General features: G+C 39.9%; 2 protein-coding genes across 7 annotated transcripts in view; both read left to right on the forward strand.

Annotated features, from left to right (window-relative positions):
- SHANK2 (SH3 and multiple ankyrin repeat domains 2) overlaps nucleotides 1-27,875 on the forward strand; it is a 358,950-nt gene that overhangs the window by 318,147 nt on the left and 12,928 nt on the right. For 4 of the 6 annotated variants that reach the window (XM_081163205.1, XM_081163206.1, XM_081163207.1 and 1 more), the window contains 3 exons: nucleotides 12,951-13,081; nucleotides 17,740-17,851; nucleotides 20,584-22,999. In XM_081163205.1, the coding sequence (XP_081019331.1) occupies nucleotides 12,951-13,081; nucleotides 17,740-17,851; nucleotides 20,584-22,999 (2,659 nt within the window). Of the gene's footprint in view, nucleotides 1-12,655; nucleotides 12,716-12,950; nucleotides 13,082-17,739; nucleotides 17,852-20,583; nucleotides 23,000-27,875 lie in introns of all 6 variants that reach the window. The other 2 variants (XM_081163210.1, XM_081163208.1) reach the window with 2 other exon arrangements.
- LOC308571021 (uncharacterized protein) lies at nucleotides 51-12,715 on the forward strand. The gene is made up of 2 exons (XM_081166252.1): nucleotides 51-1,363; nucleotides 6,830-12,715. The coding sequence occupies exons 1-2, from the start codon at nucleotides 1,276-1,278 to the stop codon at nucleotides 7,684-7,686; spliced, it is 945 nt and encodes a 314-aa protein (XP_081022378.1). The 5' UTR covers nucleotides 51-1,275; the 3' UTR covers nucleotides 7,687-12,715.

A 27,875-nucleotide genomic window follows, 5' to 3' on the forward strand; every position in this document is an offset into this window, starting at 1 on the left:
AAAGTAGTTTTAAGTCCTATTGATTTTAGTGCTTGAATTGAGTACATGTTTAAAATTGTGGTCCTGTGCACAGCTCAAGTAAACTTAGTGGGATTAGCTTCTAAGGAAGCATGCATATGTTTCCTAGTTGAAATCAGTTGGACTTGAAATTCTTAACTTTGGTTGAAACACGCCACATTATTCCTTTATCACACGCCATATGCCCTCTTCTTTCCCCCCTGCCATGCCTTTCTCCCTTTCCCTCCTAAAGCTGTTGAGAGACAACTTAACGGTACTTCTTCTGCAGTGTACATGCTCGTGTTTATTGCTTTGCATCTGCAATGTCTGCCAAAAAGAGTGCTTTCAAAAGCCATCGATAGCTAAATATGCACAGAATTTACAAATGACTTTTTAATGTACATTTATGCTCTAATATTTAGGCAGGTACCTTTTGTAAGTTTTAGCTTCTTTCAAACACATATTAGATAACATGGAATAGTTTTCTTTTTAATTGCTCTGAATAAGTAGAAAGCACACTTGAATTGTACTTCGCTTGGGATTTTGCAATCTTACACTGACATGAGACATGTGGTCTAGAACTTGAATGCAGATTCATACAACACCTTTCAGAATATGCATTTTTGCACTACTGTATGGTAGAATTTATACGAAGCTTTTTCATTTTGTGAATGGCTCCCAGGCCATGGGATCGGCAACCCCTAAAGATTCAGGTTGTCAGTTGTGTGTCTTTTGGTGGGGAAAATGAACATGTGCTAGAACGCTTCACAAGTTCTACTTTTATATAGATCTCATAGCATGTGATGTATCGTCCTTTCATTAGTACATTGGGTGGGTATACTGGGAGGAAGAACAACACACATGAAAAATAGTGGTTATGGTTCATTTTCGAAGTTAATAATGTAGTTGAAGCCACAGTATGAAGGTGCAATGGATGTTGCACCCAGTTTGATGTAACCTATTGTGCATGGCACAGTTTCTATCTGTATCTGTCTTAGGTATTCAGAAACTTTCATCCTATCTAAAGCAGCTTGAACAGTAAGAAGAAGGGGCATGCTGCAAACATGGGCCTAAGTGCAGAGGAACAATTCACGGCTCCAAGAACTTTCTCAAGCGTGCTACTATGGCTGCTGCATTGCTAGCTGTATTTAATTGTACCCAAAGAACTTTCCAGTTATCTGGCAACAAAGAAGATCATACCTACTCCTGCAATCCAGCTGTTCATATGGGGGGAAAGGAAAGAATATATAAGGAAAAGAAAGCAATCCAGTAGTGGAGATGAAAAATCTGGTGGGATCTCAAAAGGAAGGACTCTTTGAGAGCAGCACTTCCCAGGGGAGGGATCAGCTGCCAATACAAGTGGCAGGTAAGACTCAACATGGCCATAAAGAGATAACTATTTTCAGTGAATCAATTTAAATATGTTTCTTATAGCTGAAACCTCTGATTATTATAAGTACTGTAGCCTGTGCTCTTTCCATATACTTCCTAGAACTAAGTTGTCCTTGGTGTTTCTTCTGTAGCTTTTATATCACAAATAACTTGTAAATGGTATCCTACATTCACTGAGAAACTAGAAGCATGATAACCATGTTCAAGGAGCCAGCAGTACGCCAGCACCATGATCCTACCCAAGCATCTATGGAGCTGGTGTAGTCCTGACTTCTGGCAACATTTGACAAACATCCTGTCCAAGGCAGCTTATACTTCAGGGCAGGGAGTAGGCAAACTACGAATAGTGAACACAAAATTATGAGGTGTATCATGCACATGGAGGTGTCAGAACAATACACTGAGGTGTATGACACAGATGTACTAAATCACAGAAACGAAGGAGGCATCTGATCACACTGAGGAGAGGGACTGTGAGAAGTCTAACACTGCCTCTTTGCACACAACACTTAAAAAATTCAGCCAGTTGACAAATAAAATAATGTTATAGGGGAGATGCTGAAAAGAAGCCAAACACACTGTCTGGGGTTTTTTGTTTTTAATTCAGAAACAATAACACTATGGAACGAAAAACTAAAAGAGCACCCGGTCCAAAAATTACCAGGCTCTTGGCACAGTCCTCTTGCTTTCCCTTTCTCCGTCTGTTTTCAAATACATCTTTATAGTTGAGAACTCTGGTAGGCATGCCAGAACAAAATGCAACCAGGTAATATTGATTAAACCATAGTATAGGAAGCCACACATCCACATACCCTATAACTCACTGTATGTCTAGAAAGAAAATGATTGAGTTAGCAGCGGTTTAAAAATACATTGTTCGGTTAGGTAGATGTAGTATGTAAGGGTGTTGGGGTCTGAAGCAGAGTGCAGACATGATGGTGCTGATTTCTTAACCATGGTTAAGAGAGTGGGAGTTGGTCATGCACAGATACCTTGGGTTGGGTACAGGTTTGCGCAGAGCAGAATTGCACAAACTGGCAGGGTCGGCCCACCCATGAGGCAAGGCATCTGACTCAGGCGGCAGGATCCACATGGACAGCAGATCCAAATGCAGATATTTATTCCTCCCCCGTCCTGTTCCTGATGTAGGTTTTCATTCACCCCTCCTTCCCTGGTGGGGAGGGGGCAGCCATGCAAACTGGATGCTCCCACAAATGGAAGCTGGAACATGATTTTCAATATTTCCTTTCCTCCTGGAGCCTTCTGTGCTCTCCAGAATCTGCTCCAGAGGATTGGGGGGGATCCTCCGGAACAGCATGGATATGGGTATGGAGGGGGAGAGGGGAACTATCAAAAGTTATCTTCCTCCTCTCACCTACGGGAGCCTCTGCAGGAATTGACTTGCTTTTGTGAATAGAAGGAGGCCTTTGATTTGTTGAACAGCAGGTCTGAATCTAACCCTCTCTTTCCTCTGTCTCCTTTTGTCTCAGGCATTCTTTCGCCTCTCTTTCTCCTTTGAACTTTAATTATATTTATCATTACATCTGCTTTGGTTTATTTGTTCCTATTTTAAATTCATCTCAGAGTCTTACATTTTGTCTGCAATTGTATTAACATGTTTTTATGTAGTATCAGCTTATGTGCTGGTTTCCTATAGAAAGTCAAATATTTTTGAGAATAATAAATAAATAATCTGCAGTGGTACTAAGCATGGTTAAAAGCTTGCCTTCACTAAGCATTAATCAGGATTTGAAGCAAGGCTTCAATAAGCTGGCAAACCCTGTAAAGCTGTTGAGCGTTAATCATGGTTAGTGTTAGCATTACAGTTAGCTCAGTAAATAACTCCTGCGTGATCTTATGTGCAGCTTATTCCCAGTCTCTTAACCATGAGTAAAAGATCAACAGTGTTGCATCTGCACTGGGCATAAATAATTGCTTCATTTTCTTTTCATTATTATTATTTCTACATCTCATTGAGCGTAACCCCAAGCTAGTGATTTGTGCCCCTGTAATGAAACCAAATCAGTAGATGAAAAGTATTTAGAAGATAAATGCAAAATATTTATTTTGTTTACATGTTGATCCTTGCAGTCCAGTTGTTGTATGCTCCTGGTGAAGAACTAGGCAACAATGCAAGATCAAGGCACCTAATTCAAGAGAGAAGTTAACTTGCTTTTAATATTTCTAGTCACGTGGTGCAGAAGCGTAAGCCATTTGATCATTCAGTCCTGCTGCTGAGCAGCACAGTTTATAGGCACACCAAATTTCCATTGTCTCCATATTACCAAATGCACTTCTTTCACACCACCAACATAGCACTGGTGCCATCATCTTAACAACTTCCAAGTCCTGAATTTTATCAGGCCAACTTGCAGACAGCAAGAAAATGACCTTTCAAGCAGAGCCTGATGCATCAACCATTATCCCAAGTTGCCACAGTTGCTCTGCATTGAATGAAAATCAGCTTAAGGTTCTCTGTGCCCCATAATAATATTAAATAAAGGCTGTAAATCCTAGTTATTAGAGATGCTTGAACTCTTTGTTGTTAATGTTGCCTCTTGATTCAGCCCCTTCATTGTTAATGGCTAGTCTAACAACCCATCTTAACCTCTTTGAATGTATTCATGATTCATAAGTATTCGACAACAGTGTCAGAATTTAAGTCCATTGATTGTTTATAAACTGTTTACTCAGTTTGTTATTTGTGTGATTGGCCACACATGCCAATCTCTCTGATTGGAAGGCTGAAGTTATTTGCTTAGGAAGACGTTGCAGTGAATAAAATGTTTCTGAGCAATAAGGATTTTTTTTTTCAAGTTAGGAAACTGGATTCACCAGTAAATGGCAAATGAACCATCTACATAAATAACAAACTATGCCAAAATATTATTTTATTTGTATATCAATGTTCACACATCAGCTGGGGGTGGGATAGGTTATATTTTTCAGATTATTTTATCAGGTCTATTGTTTTCCATTTGGTTCTGTTGTAAATGTTCAGACAAGGAGTTTTAAGATATGAAAAATGCCTGGCTTCATATGATCAATGATATCCAATAATAATAATATCCCTTCTTTAGAATGGGATGGCCACCTTCTGCATTATAAGCGTCCACTCAGTTCTCTAGATTCCATTCCTGGAAGGGGAGTATATTTTGCTGTCCAATTGGACCTTCTCGCAACTAGTCAGAAGTTGTATTCAGCATGACCTAGGAAAAGCGGCTTCATAGTTATGGTGCATGCGTGCTGGATCATGATTTGGGCTGTTGCATTCAAAACCTGGAGATAGAATCATAGATTTGCACAGCTAACAACGTGAAAGGCTTCTCACACAACCTTTAAAAAAAATAATTTCCTTTTTATATAAAATGTTATTACTGATTGAAATGTAGCAGGGAGTAAGGCAGATAAAATTATTTCCTGGGCCACATCTTGCTCATGGGCCTCAGCTGGCAATCCCTGCTCTAGAGATTCAGTTAGAATTTTGAAACAGACATTTGCTCATGTGGTTAAAAACATCCCTGTTTTATATGTGTACCCTAGCAGAGAATTCTGGAAAGTGGATTTTGTGGTCCTGCACTATCTATCTAAGGGATATAGGAATCACTGGTTACAGCTGTCGCTGGGCTGGTGGAGCAAAGGTGGGAATTAAAGTGCAAAAGCAGCAGGTATTACATTTAAATTGTCTCGTGAAGTCCCTTTTCAAAGTATCCATGCAGTGGAAGATCCAAGGCTTGCTTGCCGCTCTGTCTCCACATCCATTTTCATAAGGAACTCATGCATATTATATACAAACTGTTTCATTCTCACTTTCCATAAACATGCAACTGGACAGTCTAAACAAACACAAACAGGTGTGAATACTTTGAATGTGAATACGTTAATTAATAGATGGAGAAATTATTAGCGCTCACAACGTAATTAATGTTGAGATTAAATATTCAGTTATATTGAATCATGAAATGTACAAGGCCCTTTAAATGAATCTATGGTTGGAGGGGTTCAGGATTTGGAGTGGTGAGAGAGACCATGGTTTTCTCTAGGAACCACCTCCAAAATCCCACTCCCACTAAAATAAGATGGATGATCTCAAAGGATAAGAAATAATAAGAAGCATTGTTACAATCAGACACATACATACATACACCCGTGTCCCTCTGGTGCAAATACACAACTCCAAATTAAGTTCATAAGAGCAGCATGTGGTGTGTGTCAATGAGCAGGAGTGACACCTAACCAAATACAAATTCATTTGGAGATTCTGCAAAGCAGGTGCAAATTACTTAGCACCAACCACACAGAGCAACCAGTTCACCAGGAATGATTAGTAGTAGTTACTCTTGTTTACTAGGTAGACTTAGTGAGAATCATGCTGTTCACACACAAATCTTGCTTAAGATTGGGAAATGTACTTTGAATAAGTGATTATTATGATAATTTGAGAGGACATCTCAGATAAATATGAATGGGTAAATTGTCCCAGAGGCAGAAGGCTTACTTTATTTCCCCCCCCCCAACCTAGGACATTTTCTCATTCTTCATTAGCCTGCATAATATATATAAATGCATAAAGTAACTGCTTAGTTAGGAAGTGCATGCAATATATAATCATTTTAAAGTGTTTGGGGATACATTTTCTTAAGAGTAGATGTGAATTTAAATAACATACATGGACAAATGCCCTTATTTAATGCTTGACCTTTCTTTGTAAACTGCATTGTACACGTGTTATATAACTCTTTATAAAAGTACTCAGGCAAGGAGTCAGCAAGGCAAGTGCAAGGGAAATATTTATCTTCAGACAAACAAAAGGCATCCTGGTGAACAATGCCGTTGTGCATAATTGGTTTCAGTTTAATATTAACAAAAAGGAAATGAATGCATACAGAAGACCTAAGAGACATTGTTCACAGGATAAATTTGATTGACTGCCACACAGATTTTGTGGCAATAATTCTGGAAGGAGTTTAGGGGTGAGATGAAACGCCGGACAAAAGAGAAGATAGCAAGCAGTGCTTCAAAAGTTGCCACACAAGCCAGTGGTGGAGCACATCTGACACCACAGGAAGCTCAGGTCGCTTGGAAAGTTGACTCCAAGTTCATCACAGAGATTTCTGACTGTGACATCACTACAATGCATAGGTGAGCTTTTTGCTAGGTTCACAGACATTTACTGTCACAATCACAATAAGGTGTATTGAAAGATGTTGTTTGGGATCCAGTACAGTTGTATGTGTTATGGGTGCAGCACCGTGTGCATTTTATGAAGTGCCACTTGCACTTTTCAGTCTCTAAATTTTAGTCTGCCCAATTATTTGCCCAAACACAAACACTCTGGTTTCCCAACTGGCTTCTTTCTGTGTGTTGTCCGATGTATGTAGATTCCTCCATCTGCCTGGCCTCAGATACAGTGGTTGTTGCTCCTCTATTTGATTGCCAGATGTCACTGGGCAGCAAGATGGGGAGGTTCCTGGATCTTCTGGACAGCCCAGGCACCAGAGAGGAAGTTCACCATCCACACCTGCAGAAGAGCAAGAATCCTCAGTGCCAGCTTCTGATGAAGATTCACCAGCCAGAACTACAGAGAGTTGGCCATGGCCATTGTCATCATCTGAAACACACAGCAACCTGGGGGAAGATTTTGAGGGATTTCCAACACCAGAGCGGACTCCGCAGTGTACAATGGACATACAATCTCCTGGGGATCAGTCTCTCAGTAGGACTCCCCAATATGAGAGTGACTCTCCTGTGGAGGGAAATGATGAAATGAACGAAGAGCACCATGGTGTTCAGCCTGTCCCTAGGGATCGGGGTTGGAGAGGGCAAACTCAGCTGACAGAGGGAGAGAGGTTATTAATGGAAACCAATAGTAGGATTGTACAGCTGCTGGAAAATATCAAGAGAGAGCATGCACAGTCCATGGGTCTCATGTCACAGTCCATGGGCCGGATGGAGCTGCAGCTAGGCATTGTGGCTACATCCACAAGAGCCATCCATAACTACCTGTCTGAGATTTTAGCTTTCCTCAAACAACCAAGGACACAGGTCCTTGAAACACGTATCTCCCAAAGAGCCACACCTCATGTTGAGTTAACGAGTGCCTCAACGTGGACTGGTGAGGATGCAGTGGCAATGCCCACTGGATACTTACCAAGGGATGAAGGGATTAATGACTCTCAAGAAACACTGCAAGCCACACTGCCTCGTCGCAGTGGCCGAATGCAGAGAGCCATAACAGAAAGGGCCTCGTTGCCCATGCCCATGCGCCAAGCAAAGGGGGGAGGGAAGAAAAAATAATTTATCACACTAGTGATAGTATTTTTAAGGGTTTTTTTTAATGTGCCTGTCCTTTTAATTCTTAGCCATAAGGCCATGAGTGGCAGAACTTGACCATTTTTACATTTGGCTAACATTGTATTCTGGCTGACTAGATTAGTCTTACATTTTGTAGTTTATATTTGCATTGTTAACAATGTGTGCTACTGGTATTTGAAGAACATTTGCTTCTGTTCTTTCACTTCAGCTTCATGAGAGCATTTTTTTACACTGTGCCAGACATTCATTGCTTTTCTTACAAATACAAATCATTTCTGGACACAGTTGTTTTTTGAGTTTTCTTTTTCCATTATCCCCCCTTCCCCCTTTCCCTCTGAGCAAGCATTCTGGAGTTTTTGGTAAGTATGTGGGTCTTGGCAATATTCGCCTCAGAAATTGTGTTCGATCAGTCTTTGCCTGGTGTTTCTGGCATGCTGGCCTGAGGTGTTGGGATTAGCCTGTAAGTGCCTTTTTTGATAATAATCTTATCCTCTGTGGGTCTGACCAGATTAATCTCTTGCCTATTTTGTGGAAATTACATATCTTGGCTGGGTTGTGTAATAAGCAACATGCCAGGACTATATTGCAGCATTTGTGACTTGTACAAAAACTGTGCCAGCAAACCTATCTAGGCACATGAACTACACTTTCAAAAGCTCCTTCCTTGTTGAACTGATGGTTTGGCGAGCAACATTGTTATCCCATGGGGAAGTTTGGAGATTTAGAAACAGAGGAAAATAGCAATGCATTTATTATATGTGAATCACATAAAGAAATATAATAGGAGAAACTATCCCTAATACGATCACAGATACTTACAGATCAAAGCAATCGCCTTCCTTTTAGCCAGACCTTCTCAGAATTTAAGAGTCATAACACGCTGTTGCGTTCTGTGCCACAATGTCTAAATAACAGCTTTGCATTGCAGACGATATGAAAATCTCTCCTCTTCCTTTAGGCCACCTCATTTACTGATGCTAAGAGTGGTCCTAGCACACTAGGCAGATAACTAATGCACATGGGTTGGAGAGCATTTTTATTACTGTTGGGACTGCCTCTGTGAGGGTTGGTTAAAAAGCGGGACACAAAAGCATCTAGATGAATATCAGGAATACAGAGTGGCTTCTGAGTGGTACTCGAGATCATCCTGTTTTCACCACCAAACTGGGTTGTGTGGTCGCCACCACTGTTACAGGCACAGTGTAGGCCCTGCTTCACTTTCCAGTTTCACTTTGGAGCTAAATTCCCTAAAGAGCATATTTATCCAGCCCATATCTAAATCCAAGTTTGTGGCTGTATCTAAACAGGCTGTGGACCATGTGGGCCATCTCTTCCACCTACTCTTGTTTCAGACGGAAGAAAACCTGAGAGCAAGAAGCATTTTGCTGCAGTACAAACCAGCCATAATATGCTTCTTAGTGAAATATTTGCTTGTGGCTGCTTTTTGCTAAGTGACTGGGCTAATGGTGAGATGCAGCTAGTGTGGGCTAAACCCTCATGCAGGCACAACGTACGGTTCAGGTATCTGTCCTGAGGTGAGCTGCCATGGGTGTGCTGTCTTGACCATAAACTCTAAATGCACCCGGTCTGTCAGGGATGACCTTTCACACCTGCAAACCACTTGTGCCCCATCTGTGCCTGTTTTATTTCTTGTTTGTTTGTTAAACATAATATACCGAATTTTTCCGTCTATAAGACACCTCCATGTATAAGACTATTTTGGGGGACTCAGATTTAAGAAAATGGGGGGAGATGGCCCCATGTATAAGACGCCCCCTCATTTTTGAAATTTTTTTAAGGGAAAAAACCTAGTCTTATACACGGAAAAATATGGTATATATAGATGCCTTTATAAATAAATACATTTCAAATTGAAGCATGTAAGAATCATGATGCAAGAATACACATTCTTACAAAATTACATTAAAAAACAACAACCAAGGGGAAGTGTCACAAGCAAGTATGAAACGCAAGTCCAGTCCAATGGATTTTGTTAAGGTTCCAATGTAGCTTTCAAAGTCCTAAACAAAAACAAGCTGCAGAGCTCTTTGAAAATTAGCCTTTTATTAATATGTTTGAAAAGGGAAATACATGGAGTTCCACAAACATCCTGAGATCAGCCTAGATCTACAATATAATGAAGATGTGTTTATTTGCATTATGTCACTCTAAAAGTGTGATGGAATTGGGGAGGGGGGGTATTCAGAATTTGACAAATATACTACAGTTCAAACATAACCATTGTTGGAAAGTCCAGATTTCCTCTCTAAATTTAATACATTTAATTCATTGGGTTTTACTGCATCCCAACTTCACTATGTGATTAAAAAAAAAATCAGCACAAAATTCATTCTTTGCAGTAATATACAAAGCCCCCTTCCCATTCCAACTTGTTTCAGCTATCTGTGATTAGAAAGGGTTGTAATACCTGCCATTTTGAGTGGAAGAAGCTGTAGGGCAAGGAGAAATGAGCTGACAATAATAAGATCAACAAAAGATAGAGTTTCCCACTAACCTAATGTGTGGTGGCAATATCAGATTTTGTTAGCGAATACCTGCAAACTGATATTGTAGTCAGATCTAGTGCTTGGATCAGACTTCCAATACTGTCTTGCAAAATAATGGAGGTATGCATGGTTTTTATCATTTTCAAAGTGAATATACCCATGCTTTTTTCTTGTATCTGTCAAAGCCTATTCATTATTTCCCTGTAGTTCTCATTGTCTGGCTAGAAATATGGCTACGTGTGTCTTTTCAGTTACAAAAGTTATGAGTTTTTATGTGGAATATTACATTACTTGCAGACATTGAGTAACAAATACTTCCCATCTTCAAAATCTTTCACTGTTGATCACAAAAGGTTTGTGGCATCATTTACAGGACTAGAGAGGCATAACACAAAATCTTCCCTCTTGGTGGTGGATATACCAGCAAACCCAAATGTCAAAGATGAAACCTGTAAGGTTTATGTTTTACTGCAAATTGGAAAGGTTTAGTCATAGTTTGAAAGACAGAATTCAGATTTCTGCTAAATTGAGTATAAATCTATCACATTTGAATCTTTTAAAAAGCAGGCAAAAAAAAAAAAAGAATACTGAAAGATATTGATATTTACAAATAATCTATTGCATTGTCCAGTTCCATGATGTTGGCAGTAGATCTTGAGCCTTCTCAGTGACTTAAGAATCTGCTTTTCCATGACAATTTTCTTCACAGGTAGAGAAGTTAACTGTGATGCCTATAAACACCATTGCCCTGATCCAGCTATCCCTTGTGGGCACAAGGGCTCTGATCTCACCCAGCCACAGGATCTTCTCCATTCACTTCAGTGGTCGAGGCATCTCTGGTATCACATGCATAGAGATATGCACATAGATCTTTTCCATCCACTGCTGTGATTTGAGAAACCCACACATGCAGGGGCTCCTTGTGCACATTGCAGCACACACGGGACTCTGGTTCAGGAAGCGTCTCTGCATTTAACTAGATGTGCTACATTAAAAGCCATTTTCCTTTTCCCATATACCATTCTAAACCACATTATTAAGAGATGAATATGCTCTACATATCTAATTACAATCTCTAATTTCAACACTCTGCATGGGTGGAATTGTCTGTAGAAAATTATTGAGGTGACTGTATTGAGTTGGTAACTAATGGGCTAGTTTCTCTTTCTTCCTAAAGCAGTTTGCAATGCAGGTATTTTGTATTTAATTCTAGAAAAATCAGTTGGGAAGTATGATGCCTTTCAGACTTCAGTTGTCGGACATGATGAAAAAAAGAAATTGGTGGGCAATGGAGTCTCTTCCAGTTGTTACATAACTTTTTATGTATGCATATATGCTGAGTATCCAGGGCCCTGTGGTTAGGATGAATATTTTTCTAACTTTGCTTTGATAATCTAAATGTTAAAAAAACAGCACTGCATATATATAATCTGACTGCATTCTCTGAACATTGATACTGAAGGTGTGGCAAAGAAAGAATATAGGACTATTTTTTATAGTATAAGGTTGGCTCTTATTCCAAGTGTGGAGGATGAATTGATGTGTGATCTTAGATCAGTAAAATGACTCAGTTTCAACATAAATACAAAGGGATGATACCCATTGTATAATGCTATAATCCAGTTGTTGCCTAACTCTAGATTTGAACATTCCTCTTGCATCTTAAAAGGAAATCACTTGTATCGATTGCTTCTATTTTGGTTTGTGTTTGTAATTTGTCGCATTTTGCATTGTGCCGATTGGATCCAAATTTTCCTGTGCTACAAAGGGTAGAGATAAATTTTGTGTGGTTGGCCTCTATAGCACACGTAAAACTGAGGGCTGGTTCTCTTCATAACCTTGTCCGTGACGGGCTGCTTTTATTTATCCAGCTCAGATTAGTTTTCCTACCTTTTGTCCATAGTGAAGTGGTCCTACTATGACTTTGAGATCACAGTTTGATGGCCATCACTCAAACATACTCTTTGAACATTTGTGGCAAACAGTAACACCATCTGAGTTTGCGGTCAAAATGTTTCATGACTACTTCCTCATAGGCAAATGCAGGAAAATAGTACTCCAGAGTTTAGAAAGTGGTTTGCTACTAACAACGTGGCCATGAGAATTAGCCCTGAGATATTAATTGCCAGGCTTATAGCAAAGTTTCTAATGAAGATTTGAAACTTGACTCATTGGACCTAAGTATGATTCATTTAACATTTAGAAGTCCATAGAAAATTAAGTATTTGCATATTTAAGAGACTTTAAAAAGTGATGTTATAACAGTGCCAAATCGTTTTGTCTAATAGCCTGACATCAGGAATAGGTTACAAAGTAATAGCATAAAGAGCACTTAAAAATACCTATTATTGTCTAAAATTTCATTAGCATTCTAGTGACTACTGTGTGGAATAGTGCTCTGCAGGTGTAAAATTTCTAAAGGTTTTCTTTCCATTTCTATATAGATATTTTCCCTTCACATTTTGAAGGTTTGAAGAAGAGGATTGTTTTTCGAGTCACACTAAGTAAACATTAAATGCATGCAGGCTTAAAACTAAAGCATGCATGTTACGCAGCAACAATAAAAGTGCTCGGCTTGCACGACTTACGATGCTGAAGCATTGCCTTGTTAAATTGCCAAAATCCCCTTTTTATTTGCATCTTTAAAAAAAGTTAAACTCTTAATTTCACATTGCATTATTTAGATTTTCAGTCTTTGGACAAATTAGATTTATTTTAGCAAATATTTCTGTGTTACAGATAAAGTTGATGAAATAGTACCAGTTTCCAAGCCATCAAGAATTCCAGACAATGCAGCCGTGGACTCAAGAGTGGCAACAATTAAACAACGACCTTCCAGCAGATGCTTTCCCTCGGCTACAGATATGAATGTGAGTAATGGCTCTTGTAAATGTACTTAAGAGTTCTGATATTTTGACTAAATTAAGATCTGTCCAGATTCCTAATAGTAGAGGATAATCCCCCAAGCTTTCCTTTTCTTTTTGCACACTTATCCTTAATTCTTCTGACTTGTGTCCATGATCACCTTCTGGAATGACACTCCTCACTGTAACGGATTAAGATTTATTTCCTGGGAAAATTTACTTGGAAGTTAGTCCCATTGAAGTAAATGAGAGGCACCTCTAGAAGTGTGATATATTCATTTTCTATAAAATTACACCTTTGTTACACCATATTCTTGAACTGGATCCATAGCAATGGTATATTCAAATGCCCTTTTAATAGCTAATTTCCAGAGTTTGAAATCAACATCAAAACCTTTCTCATGATTTATTGTAATGGTGCAATGGGACTGTATCTAGATATGAAGTAGATCAAAATATTGAATCAGATCTTGTCCCAGAATCACACATAATGAACTTAAAGGTCTTCCTAACCCCAGAGTCGTCCGCGACTGGACCTAACGGTCAGCGATCCCTTTACCTTTTTCACAGTGCAGTATGGTGTGTTTCTTTTCCTTCCCATCAGAAATGTTGCTCAGACCAAGAAATATGTTCTGTCCAGGATGACAAATTTGCCACCTATTTCACAAATACTATCATTCATAGAATTTGATATGACTTTAGAAGCTCTTAGTTCAAATACCACGACTAGTGCGGAAGGCTCTGCTTTGTACAAGTTGTGTGCATCCGCTACTCTTGATTCCCTACCTACTGAAGCAGAAAGAATTAGGGGAGAAACTGACCTGCTGTTAGTTGGATTGCTGTGTGTTCTGGTTGGTGATGGACAGCATACAGGAAGTAATGACCTCAGCTGGGTGGAATAATAAATATTCTCCTCCTCAGGGAAGACATGCCAAAGAAATATGAAACTTCTGATTGTCTTGCTCAGCTCTGGCTTTGATACTTCTAGCTAGTCTAAAGTTTTCCCTTTTTCAGTAAGCTTTTGGGATAGCAGTTTATTTCAATGTATAAAGATACGGTTTCTGAACTGTATCTCCTTCAATCACAGTTTGCAGGACAAAAGATGGCATTAAATCCTGTGGCTCCTAGTAACACTTCAGGAACTTCTGATTCTGTGCTTTTTAGGTGCTTGAGGCAGATGTTTAGCTTTTCCCAGAAAGTAAAGTGCCAGAGGACAGAAGCATAATCTCTTGAGAATATTTTTGAAGAATTGAGACTGTCCACCTGTCCACCTCAATTTATCATCCCCAACCCATTGTTTAAAAAAAAATCTTTTTAATTTTAAATTTCTTTAGAAAAGTTATACCCCAGTCTTCAGCCAAAAAGGCTCCTGGAGTGGCTTGCATACAATCAAGATAGTCCCTGTCTGTCAGCTTACAACAAAAAAGAAACAGCACAGAAGGAAAAGTGTCCAGGGGGTGAAGGGTGGGGAAACTCAGAGGCCAATTCTTAAAGTTTAAATAGTAGTTATTATCATGACAAGGCGGAATGGAATCAGTTTAGGGACAGGCAGTGTCTGATAGAGCTGGCCTTTCAGTAAAGCTATGGAATGAACCCCACTTCTTATCTCTCTCACTGTTCATTTGCAAAATAATCATTTTCACTTTTATTCTCTATGCACTACTTATGCCTTATAAAATTATTTATGTTATTCAGTGGTCTTGTTGCTTCTCGTGTAAAATTCCAGCTGTTTAGCATCTGCTTCCTCTAGGAACCTTTTTTTACTTTGGGGGGGGAGTTGGGGAGTGGAGACGGGCTTTCTTCAGATGTGCTGTATTCTTCTTTCAGGAGGAAAATAGATGCTGATACATGTGCTGCTTTTATTTGTGAGTTTTGTTTTGTTTTTAAAGAAAAGAATTGAGTCTAGGTTCTGGACTGGAGGACAGTCCCAAATCTATAATTAAAATGAAAAAAAATGTGAATTTTTGAGTAAAGCTCAGTGTGTGTGTGTGTGTGAGAGAGAGAGAGAGAGAGAGAGAAATGAGGAGACAGGTTGCATTTTAAATTGAAAAGTGCTTGCAAATTCAGGAGTGTGAGCCACTGCAGTGGAAACAAAAGAAACCTCTAGCTGTGTGCATAGTTTTCGCACATACTTGCACATAAATTTGGTCTTACAAATTGCCTGTTAACTGCTAGTTAGCTGTTGGTGTGCTGCATTCAGCATTTTTCTGAAGGTATCTGTAGTATTGTATGTGACCCTGGCTCATGTTTTGTCCCACTCCAAATAACAATACTGTGGAACCTTGGGTTACGTACCGTCCTCCTTACGTACACTTCGGGTAATGAGCTCTGGTAACCCAGAAGTAGGTCTCCTGGTAGCAAACTTTGCCCCAGGATGCGAGTGGAAGTCACGCAGCGGCAGCGGGAGGCCCCATTAGCGAAAGTGCGCCTCAGGATAAGAACGGTTTTGGGTTCAGAACAGACCTCCAGAACAAATTAAGTTCATAACCAGAGGTACACCAGTACAGCCAAAAACATAAGACCCACGCTCGCGTTGCGAATGTGATCCGTGCAGGAAGCACGTTTGCAACGCACAGCACCGTGTCTGCGCATGCGCAAAGCGCGATTTAGCACTTATGGGCATTCGCAAACGCCGAAACCTGGAAGTAACCCATTCCGGTACTCCTGGGTTCGGTGCAGTGTGCAACCTGAAATCGCGCAACCCAAAGCGTCTGTAACCCGAGGTATGACTGTATAAAAAACAGTATGGTGTAGTGGTTAAGATCGGGTGACTCGTAATCTGGTGAAGCGGGTTCTCGTCTCCGCTCCTCCACATGCATCTGCTGTGTGACCTTGGGCTAGTCACACTTCTCTGAATTCTCTCAGCCTCACTCACTTCACAGTGTTTGTGGTGGGGGAGGAAGGGAAAGAAGATTGAGGTCAATGTGTTGTGGACTGTTGAGGTCACCTGAGAAGACTAGTGAGGTCTTCTAATAGAAGACGTTATCCTTTCACAGTATACCTTAGGTTGTTATCTCTTTATTACTCCCTGTAAAAGAACAAGGAAAACAAGTTTCTAGTTCTGTTCTGTGGTTTCTGAATAAATGTGATTGTATTGTATTGTAGAGTGTTTCCTTTTCCTGCTTATTCTTGGGTGCACTGCTAAACTTCCTTAGTCCGGGAGCTCTGACTCTTTGCTTGATGTCAACACAAGTGGCACATACCAAGGTGCAGACAAGAAACTGTCATGCAGGCCTAGTATAAGAAGAGACCCTTGGAGGGACACATTCTGCGGTCTTGTGCTATACTCTTGTCCAACAGTTTGTACCACCTGGCCAGTCCTCTGTGGATATGACCTCAATTCCCATACCTTTTCCTTAAGGAACCATGTATATCAAGGCATCACGGGGACTTAACAATATGCTTCTGTTTCTTCCGGGGGGGGGGGGAGATTGTTCATACCAGAGCTGAATACTAGCACATTGTGGCTGTAGACCTGTTGATTTCTGGATAGCATGTTATGGCTTACTTATTTATATTCCTTTTCCTACCTTGAGATGTTTAGGAGAGGTGTGCAGGATAATTGATCTAATAATTGATCTCAGACACAAGTCAGGGTTTTGAAAGGTGCCTTACCTGCTCTACATTAATGGCTTCTACTCTCAGTTCTTACTTTGCAATATTCTGGTCACCTATGTGTACGGTAGCACATACCACCATTTGAAGAAGATAACAATCATTTCCTATAAGTGCTTTTCTTCAAAGGGGATGTCTGTTCTTAGACATACTGTAGTCCAAAAATCCATTTGGTACCATTAGCCAGGTTTTCCTTCATCCCAGTTGTCCGGTTCTGAATAGATCCTTCCCCTACCTATGTTTAACTTTGCTACTGCAAGTGACTGAGGGAGGGCCTCTTGCAACACCTGATGCCACTATGAAAGGTTTTGTGAGCCATCATATGTGGCAGACAGGTATGGACAGCTCTGGAAGAAGATCAGTTGTAAGAAATAAACTTGTGATCCATAGAAATGGCTTTCTCTTTTGCCAGTTGAGTACAAATATAAAACCTTCCATAGCAAAAGCTCATAGTTCACTAGTTTATCAAACCTTCCTTTTTGTGCTGCCGTTTTCCTGTGTAATATAGAAATAATCTGCTCAATTTCCCAAATATCCAATGAAACAAATATTTTGGATTTCTCAAAATAATGGCCAAATTGTGTAGAGTATAATGTATTTTTTCCAAATTGTCACTTACTATTTGCAGTGAATAGCAAAGCTATGGCCAAGTTGACATGTTTCTTTGAATTGTAGCATGTATTTTGCCACTACCTCCTGTAAATGTTACCGTTCTGCACCAGTAACATATAATTCATCTGCCTAGGCCAAATTACATCATTACCAACCACACTATTCACATCTGCCCCAATCACCAGCATGCAATCTGTCCCTCTTGACATGGTCAGGAATAGAGATAGATATAGAGATAAAGATAGAGATAGATGATAGATAGATAGATAGATAGATAGATAGATAGATAGATAGATAGATGATAGAATGGCATGAAAGTGACAATGAAGACATGGAACCATACTGCCCAAGGTATTGTGTAAACCAGGCCTATATGTGAGAATGAAACAGAACTTTAAATTATGGTACAATTATTTTTTCTTTTTGTTTTTTTGTAGTCTATGTATGAGAGACAAGGGATTGCTGTGATGCCACCAACAGTCCCTGGGAGTTCCCAAGGCCCGTTTCTGGGTGTACCACGAGGTACCGTGAGAAGACAAAAATCAATAGGTAAAATGAAACTTTCTACAAGTGACGTTTCATTATTTTCAACAATTGTTTACAGTGTTTGTTTCAAATGCATTTGTTCATGGGTTGATTTTGAGTCTTGATCAAATAGCCATTGCGTGAGAACATACTGGCCCGTTCACATGTCATACTGAACCATAAAATAAGCTGTACTTTAATGTGAGAGAGTAGCATGCAAATGCATGTTTGAGAAATGGCAGGTATTTTGCTCCTCCCCCACTGCTCCTGCTGCTGCCGCATTGCTGTGAAACAAGATGTGGTTTTGCTTCTCAAGTTCATGGTTTATTTTTATCCAAACAAACCATGAGCAGAAGCCAAGGTTTGTTATTGGCTTACCACTTTGGGGAAAACAAATTATGAGTCCAGGTTTAGACAACATGACATACCAGACCATGGCTTGTTTCGCGGAAGCACAGCATGAGCAGCGGAAGAGCAAAGCATCTCTGCTTTTTAGAAGCATGCAGCAGCACATTCACATTAAACCATAGCTAGTTGTAACTAAGATATCATGTGACATGTGAACCAGGCCAGTCAGTGGCAGAGGAAGCTGCTCGGGCACTCGGAGCGGCAAACATGATGTGCACCCGGGGGCGGGGCGTCGCCACATAGCACACATGTGCGGCATCGCTACGTACGACGCATGCGCCCTACGTAGCGACACCGCACAAGCGCACTACGTAGCAGTTTGCTGGCGGCAGGGTCCCGGGATCCTCTGCTCGCGGCTGCAGCCGCGAACGGAGGATCCTCTACATGCGGCTGCAGCCGCCACAGAGGATCCCGGCCAGCAAAGCGCTAGGTGCCGCCACAAAACCGCTACATAGCACACATGTGCGCAAGCGCACTACATAGCGGTTTGCCGGCAGCACAGTGTCGGGATCCTCTGCTCGTGGCTGCAGCCGCATGTAGAAGGTCCTTCATTCGCAGCTGCAGCAGCGTGATGGCTGCTTGCGCCGCCACGGTGGGGCACTGCCTTGTCACCCCTGGAGACGTGGCACCGGGAGCACACCGCCCCCACTGCTCCCCCATTGCGACACCGCTGAGGCCAGTGTCTGTCAATAACATTGGCTGAATATTGCAACTGGAATTTGTGCTCTTTGAAATATACAATTTCTTAAGTAATTCATATTTTTTTTAGCTTGTTTATTTCAAATATTTATTTACTGCTTAATATCAGAATTTCTTAGCATACAAAATGCATTTATAAATTAATAAGTAACAAAGTAACCAACAGCAGACAATCCCTATAAAGTATGGTAAAATCCAAACCAAATTTAATACGCATTTAAATTTTATGTTTATTGAATCAAAAGCATCTACTTTTGCACATTTGAAAATGTTTTAGCATTCTGATTTCCATGTGTAGAATTTTGTATATATCACAATGCCAAATTCGTACTACAAAAAGAACAATAATTTTTAAAAAGACTATATTGGTAAAAGTTACTCAGAAGTTAGTTTTAAATGCAATCATTCTTCTTTGCTTTATAATTGTGTTTTATAATCTGTGTATATGTGATAAGATGGTATTTTTGTTTAAAATAATTACAGAAAGCTTTAGTAAAATATATATTAATTGGTCCATTTTGCTGTAGAAGTATTTGGTTGTACAATGAGGAAGTTAAACAGAGTCAACATATGTTTTATGGAAATGTATTTTTCTGCAAAATGATGTTGTTTTAGTCATATTGGAAACTTAGTCAAAGGTCTTATTCCCCACAATTTCAATTGCTATTCTTGCTGTAATAGCAATGGCAAGCAGAGACCGAAAAGATACATTTAACACCAAACTTTAATTAGAGCAGGTTGCAATATGGGAGTTAAAGCTGAGAGGCAACGTTTTTCTTGTCCTTTCTTCTCCTTTATGTTTGAAGGGATATTCTCTTCCCTGGTGAAATAATGAAGTTATTCTTTGCAACTCTCTACATAAAAATAGTTACGGGAAATACAGTGAAAGAAATGTATATTATCAACTATTGCAAGGAATAGCAATCAGCCCATAGCTTAGATAGACCCTTTTGCTGCTGTTGTTTCATCCTGAACACAAACCAGCAAGCCAGCTATATTAATTATTACTTCAGAGACTTTCTGTGTAAGGAGAGCATCTCTTTGCTCTGTCTGTACCAGGAAGTACCACAAGTAGCTTGTGAAGCCATTGCCTCATGCTGTGACCTGCCCTGGTTAGTGCTTCACGTCTAGCTTTCCAGCATGAAATCTAGCACCTCATACAACAGGTAGCAATCTCACTCCAAAGTTACATATGTTTGTTTGGAAGGTTGTTTCACAATGCCTCTCAATCCACTCTCTTTACCCATGTAGAAACATTGTTTTAGCATGTTTCATGCATGGCCACCTATTCACAAATGCCAACATGCATACATTTATTTATTTTTAAGCTTTCCTTTCCTTTCTTCTTCCAGTCTCTCACAGCTTTTGGCTGATAACTTCCTTTTATGCACAGTTCATAAAAAACATTAGGGATGCACAATTCTCTGTGCACATATGTAAGAAAATGCTGGAAGATCAGCATAGGGACACTGAGGCAAGCCAAAATGTAAACTGAAGATCTAGTTGCAGACATATTCTAAAACCAAACCATGCATAGTAATATATAATACAGTATTTTCTGTACCTGGTTTACTATGTCTTTGGTGACAATGGATGATAATTAAAATTCAAGAGCAATTTAAAAATTGTAGCTTGTGATTTTTTTAAAGGGATAACAGAGGAAGAACGGCAATTTTTGGCTCCTCCCATGCTAAAATTTACCAGAAGTCTATCCATGCCAGACACCTCTGAAGATATCCCTCCTCCTCCACAGTCTTTACCTCCATCACCACCACCTCCATCTCCTTCTCTTTACAACTCCCCCAAATCTCCAGTGTCTAGAATATATGGGACAATTAAGCCTGCATTTAATCAGAATTCAGGTGCAAAGTTAGCTATTTCAGGTAGATCTGAAAATATGGGAACGGTGATAAGGGACAAAGGGATATATTACCGGAGAGAGATGGACCGTTATTCTCTAGATTCTGAGGACTTATATAGCAGAAATGCCTCAACTCAGGCAAGCTTCAGAAACAAGAGAGGTCAGATGCCGGAGAACCCATACTCTGAAGTTGGAAAAATAGCAAGCAAAGCAGTGTATGTCCCAGCCAAGCCAGCAAGACGGAAGGGAATGCTAGTGAAACAATCTAATGTTGAGGATAGTCCAGAAAAAACCTGCTCTATTCCAATTCCAACTATCATTGTTAAAGAGCCATCTACCAGCAGTAGTGGGAAAAGTAGTCAAGGAAGCAGCATGGAAATTGACCCACAGTCTTCAGAGCAACCAGGACAGCTCAGACCTGAAGATAACTTGACTGTCAGTAGTCCATTTGCAGCAGCCATTGCAGGGGCAGTGAGGGATAGGGAGAAAAGATTAGAAGCCAGGCGTAACTCTCCAGCTTTCCTTTCCACAGATTTGGGAGATGAGGATGTTGGGCTATCGCCTCCAATGCCACGCTTGAGACAGTCTAAGTTTAGTGATGAGGGAATGTTTGGTAATGAAGACAACTTTAGGCAACTTGTATCACCATCTCCTATCCCAGCACCTAGAGAGCCTGAAAATATTTTTAATAGCAGTGAATCAAGTAATCAAAGTGATGCAAGGACACCAAACCCTCCAACCCCAACATCCATGGGTTCAGAAAATAATGTGTTGGCAACTCAGAATGCTGGTATGTCCAGTTTGGATAACTATGTTCATCCACTCACAGGGAAATTACTGGATCCAAATTCACCTTTAGCCCTTGCCCTTTCTGCCAGAGATAGAGCCATGAAGGAACAAACCCAGCAAATTCCAGGGAAAGGAGAATCTGGCAAAGCAGACCTTAATAAACCCCTTTATATAGATACAAAGATGAGGTCCAACATCGAAACTACATTTCCAGTGACAGCTACAATTGCTAGGCAAAATACGCGTGGTCCACTAAGGCGGCAGGAGACGGAGAACAAATATGAGACAGATACGGGGAAAGAGAGGAGGCCTGAAGAAAAGAAGAACATGCTGATCAATATTGTGGATACCTCACAGCAGAAGTCCGCTGGTTTGCTCATGGTTCATACGGTAGATACAGCGCAGTCCAATGAGACCCCTGATGAAAAGGAAGAGGAAAGTGCTGAGATAGATGTGGATACTGAAAAGCCTCCACCAGAGGCGCAGGAAAGTACAGAAACAGCAGAAAGTGGACCAGATGAAGCTGACATGCCTGAGCTACCTGCATCTCCCTGCAAAACTATTGTAGCAGTTGGCTCCGTTGATGATCCAATCATTTTACCGTTCCGTATCCCTCCACCCCCTTTAGCATCTGTTGACCTTGATGAAGATTTCATCTTTACTGAGCCATTACCACCGCCTTTAGAATTTGCTAACAGTTTTGATATCCCTGATGACCATTCTGTCCCAGGCTCTGCACTAACAGACTTGCTCAAACACAGAAAAAATGGAACTCCACCTGCTTCATTCAATCCTACTCAACCCTCAAATTCAATAGACAGTAAGAAACCAGTGGGTCTTTCAAACTGTTTGCCTGCCTCATTTTTACCACCGCCTGAAAATTTTGATAATGTCACTGACTCTGGGATTGAAGAGGTGGACAGTCGAAGCAGTAGTGATCATCACCTAGAGACAACCAGCACTATCTCAACTGTGTCCAGCATCTCTACCTTATCCTCTGAAGGTGGTGAGAACTTGGATACTTGTACAGTCTATGCAGATGGGCAAACATTTCTGGTGGACAAACCCCCAGTACCTCCTAAGCCAAAAATGAAGCCCATAATCAACAAAAGCAATGCACTTTACAAGGATGCGCTAATTGAAGAAACTGTAGATAGTTTTGTTATTCCTCCACCTGCCCCACCCCCACCTCCTATCAGCGCACAGCCCGGTATGGCTAAAGTTGTACAGCAAAGGACCTCTAAGCTATGGGGTGATGTAACGGAGGTTAAAAGCCCAGTTCTCTCAGGCCCAAAGGCTAATGTCATTAGTGAATTGAACTCAATACTGCAGCAAATGAACAGAGAGAAATCATCAAAGCCAGGGGAAGGATTGGAGTCACCTCCAGGAATAAAAACAGCAAGTCTTAGTACAAGGTAAATGCAACTAAATTATTTTTTAAGTCTATAGTTTCCGTAAGTTTAAATTGCCTTTGCTTTCATTAATAATGTCTTAAATACCATTTAATCTTATGTTTAAAATGCATGGTATTAATGCTCCAGTGTTAATTTTTGACCCTCTTAAAAATCTACAAAATACGTTAATTGCTATTATCATTTTTCACCTTTGCCCTTCTTTGTTTATGATATTAACACGTATTGAAACATGCTATCTTTTACTATGCTGCTAGTTAAGAATCAATTTCACCTCTCCCTTCTAGAATCCCTGGTTATGTGTTTTATGGTTTACCCCTAACTTCTCCACATTTAATGAAAAAGTTTCAAAGTGGCTCTAAGTGACAGCTGACTGGTTATAGTTCTGATTTAATTTCAAGTTGATATTGCTTCAGCAGTAGCTATCTTATTTAGAATGTGTTGAGTAGTTTTGTGTGTTTTATTTTGCATGATACATATGTTTAGTTTACAATGCAAAGGGCCACATGTGGCGCTGCATGTATTTGCCAAGGTTTTTCGTCTTCCTGCTGCAATCCATTACAACCTCCAACAAAGCACTCCTGAGAATCCAGTTGGAGGTGGAAGGAAAGAGAGAAATCAGCAGTCCCACATGCAAATGTAGAAGTGCTTTCTGCTCACACCTTTGGATCCCAGCCAGAATCTCTCTATGCTTTTTTAGTAAATGAAATAAAAATCTGTCCTTTATTTGATAACAAATATTCTAATGCAACTTTAGAAAAAACCAAAAGTGACACATTTAATCTCAAAAATATTTATTTTATTGCATGGGCTTCAGTGCATGCAAGAAAGGAGAATGCACTAATGGACCATATTCTGGTTTCATTTTTTAAAATCAAGTTTCCTGCTGGATCATACCAGTTGCTCATTTGGTCTAGCATCTTGTTCTCACACTGTGCACATTCAGTTACTCCAGTAAAACGATCAAGGTACATTAATGATTTGTTGTTTGAGCTGTTTGGTTTTAATTGTTGGAAGAAGAGTAGTCACAAAGCCTGTCCTTTAGTCTTTTCTAGGGTGGCCAGAGACAAAGGATACAAGGGCTTTTGCACCTCTCTCAATTGTGGAATTTTGTTGTGTGCATCTTATCATGCAGGGGTGAAAGCAGCTGCACTTTCAAAAAAATCATTTTCTACACAGCTATTAAAAATGTGAGAGGTCTGTCATCCTCTCCTCTTCATCAGAGCATACAACTGCCATGGTGAATAATACATTACTTTTCTAAAACTTTTGTAAAAAACATGTTCTCCATGGTGGTAGTATATGGTGGCAGGGTCAGCTTTGGCATCCCATCTTCAACCACCCTGCCTTACAGCCAGTACCACTGAAAGATTGCATTTGTCAGACATATTTTTAAAGTCAATATTGTGAAATTTATTGAGCCTTTGGGTGGATTTGTTGCACTTGCTATGATAGGTTCTAGGACTTTCAACTGAAGGTGGCAACCCATGGTAGCGGAACAGTAGAGTGATGTATGAAACCCCAAACTCTGAATGTACCATTTTTTACCTGTTGTTGAGCCTGGCTTTGGCCGGGGAGGGCAAGATACAAAAAAAAAATCTATATTATTATTATTATTATTATTATTATTATTATTATTATTATTATTATTATTATTACCAGGACCTGTTTCCTAGCAAAGTTTAAGCTTCAGCTACATGGGGACAGGTTTTATGTGGTAGAGCAGGGGTGTCCAACAGGTAGATCACGATCTACTGGTAGATTGCGTGGGGTCTGTGGTAGATCGCAGTCGATCGTGGAACCCTCCCCCCCCCCCAAAAAAAAAGAAAGCTCAACAACTTTGGTAGATCACTGCCAGTTTTTTTTATAGTAAGAGTAGATCTCAGTCTCTTGAAAGTTGGACATGCCTGTGGTAGAGAATTGTCATGAGTCTCTCTGCCCATTACCATACATCTTATTGTATAATACAAATGATCCACAGGGATCCTATGTGCACAGACACTCAATTCTTGTGTCGGTTCTCACTCAAACTAGGGATGACATACCAGTGGGGCAGTGATGAAATTTCTATGTGGAGCTTCCATATCATGTTACTTTATGGGTCGAACGGGTTTGTGTGCTGTGCTGCTTCTCCAGTATATTAAGTCAAGTGAATATCTAAACCACAAATGGATACCTAAAAATTATACTCCTGTTAGTGAACCTAGCAGTTCTTATTTGTTCTTCCCTTTCATTTAGCAATCTGATTTACCAGTGAATAGGCAAAGGGTTCATAAGGTGTACTCTTTGTAAAGTATTTATTTTATTTATTTCACTCCTGCCTTTTTATAAAACATAACTTTTAGGTGTAGGAAGGACACATTACTGATTTTCCCCTTCCCCTTGAAAATATGCTCCAGAAGATTTGTGGACCTTCCAGAACAGTGTTGTGGCTATGGGAAGAAGTGGAGTGGGATCATACAAAGGGCCTCAGCCATTTCTTCCAGTTCCAGTAGAAATCTTCTCTGGATCTCCGTCCTTTCCATATATGGAAGAAGCCCTTCTGTTCAGGAAAGGCCAAATCGGAACCAAACTTGTAATATCAAAAGTACTGCTAAGTTTCTGTTACTCTATAAATTACAATGTTCTCCCTGTTCCAGGGGTCTGTTGACACTCAGAGGTGCGCATGGAATTCCAAAAAAATGTTGGTTTCCATTAGTTTCAATGGAGGGAGCTAAAACACAACAGGATTTACTCTTTCTATTCTTGGCTTAGGTCACACAGTGAGGAAAATCCAAAGGCACGGAGAGTCATATCCACAAGAGCTTGCTAACTCATGAAGTTTAAGTAATAATCAAAATGTGGCTAGCTTTCTGCTTGTTGTAGAGATGTGAACAGTATGGTTTGTGTGTCTTCAGTGTGTATTAGCAGTATTTGGAAATTATAATATTGGAAAGCGTATGTAGCATTGGCAGCCAAATTTGCCATGACATTTGTGGCTTTCAGTAAGGAAATGTAGCAATCCTAACAGTATACTGGAGTGTTGATTCACTTTGCAACTTTCAGTTTAGTATGAAGATTCATTTAATTTTAATAAGCAAATTAAGGTAATTTCTCCCTGTGCTGCATACTTATTAAAAATTTGTCCACTCAGCTGGCAGTGGAAGTCCCAATTATAAACCAACTTAAATGTTAAGGTACTTCACAGTAATTGTATCAGTGCGATTCTTTCCTATGGTGCCAGTACACTCACCTTTTAATCAGATTTCCCTAATGGGGTATAACAAATATAACATAGCTAAAACATATGAATTAAACTAGACAGAATTAAGGCAGTTTAAAGAAAAAGGATGCCACTCTATATTGACTATGTCATTGTCAATTTTACAAGCTTATCTTGTAGTATCATTTGGATACAGATTTCCCTGAAAACTGTTTATTTTTCCGCATTGCTATAGTTTGTAGGTTCTAGAAATAAAAATCTGTATACTTCCATATACTGATATTTGAACAATGGAAGGGTTTTTTCCTTATTGACTTTTATGTCATATTTCAAGAAGTAAAAACCAGGACACCCTGAATGTTGTTTCTTCTTTTTTGTTTTTCCAAAAACGCCGGGAACCACGATTTATTGTATTGATTTAGGCATGGGCATAGTCAAGGGGGGCAGTAAAGCAACAGAATTACTTAACTAGATGGCCAATCACATCGGTTCTGTACCCCCACCCCCACAAAAGTCCTGGCTACACCCATACATGTGTGCATTAGAAGGCACCATCAGCTGTAGAACAGTGGTTTTCTGAGAGTGTGCAAAGCCTTGAAAATTGCTTTTGGAGAGTGCTCTCACTAATTTACATTCACACAAACACACACCCAGCAATTCACACATTCAGCAATTGCTTCTTGCTCCTCTTGCTCCAGGCAAGTGTATAAAGGGCAAAATTAAGAGTGCTCTTCCACACACACACACACACACACACACACACACACACACACACACACTTGAAAAGATATAACCAGCCTACCTCCATACCAGTCTTAAGAGTTTGGATGTTTCCAAACAAGTTTTCCACCCTTTGGAGTAAAAAAAAAAATTTCAACTACTATGCATTTCAAAGACACATTTGTGTGTGTGTGTTGAAATTATGCCATCAAAACCAAGTGCATAGTAAAATTGCCAAAATAAAAGAATTAAGTCCTTAGCTGAATTCAATCTGTAAATGACAAGCATAAAAAATCAGTCCCTGAGCAGATGGGTTAGTTTTTGTTCTTTGTACTCCCATCCTGCTTTAAGCTGTTTATGGGAAGAAATTGGGTGTCCTTGCCACATAATCTTTGTTAAATTAATCTTACAAAAAGCAAATTATAAAGACCTCGCAAAAGCCTGTTGATTATCAGAGAGCAGCTGTTTGAGCTCCTTCTCCCAGGCTTTTATTATAAACTCTGTACTCCCTACCACCACCACCCATTCATAAATACGCAGGTAAATACATTAGCAAGTAAATAAGCAGGTTAAACTACCTCTGAACCAAAAAGTTGTATTAAAACACAATGATCAAGTATCCACTGAATAATTACTGTATCAATAGAATAAAGGAGGTAACTGTGAAGAGGGAAAGAAAGGGGCAGGAAGCATCTTGAACAATTTAGGCTGGAACCAGTATCTGTTATCCTGGAGGTTTATTCTAATCCATAATGATGTTACAATAGTTGCAGGGTTGCCAGCCTGAAACTGTTGACTTAATATCTTATTCAGGGAAGATTCTGTTCTTCTGAAACTCTTTTGTACGCTAGTGATATTTTTTACTATGTGTCCTCAGTCCTTCCTGAAGCCAGGAGGTATTCAAGTGTTTCATTGCCATGCATTAATATACTGAGTTGTAAATGTTTCATTGTTGAC

Source organism: Podarcis bocagei (assembly GCF_964188305.1).
Source record: "Podarcis bocagei genome assembly, chromosome: 1".
Taxonomy (NCBI): domain Eukaryota; kingdom Metazoa; phylum Chordata; class Lepidosauria; order Squamata; family Lacertidae; genus Podarcis; species Podarcis bocagei.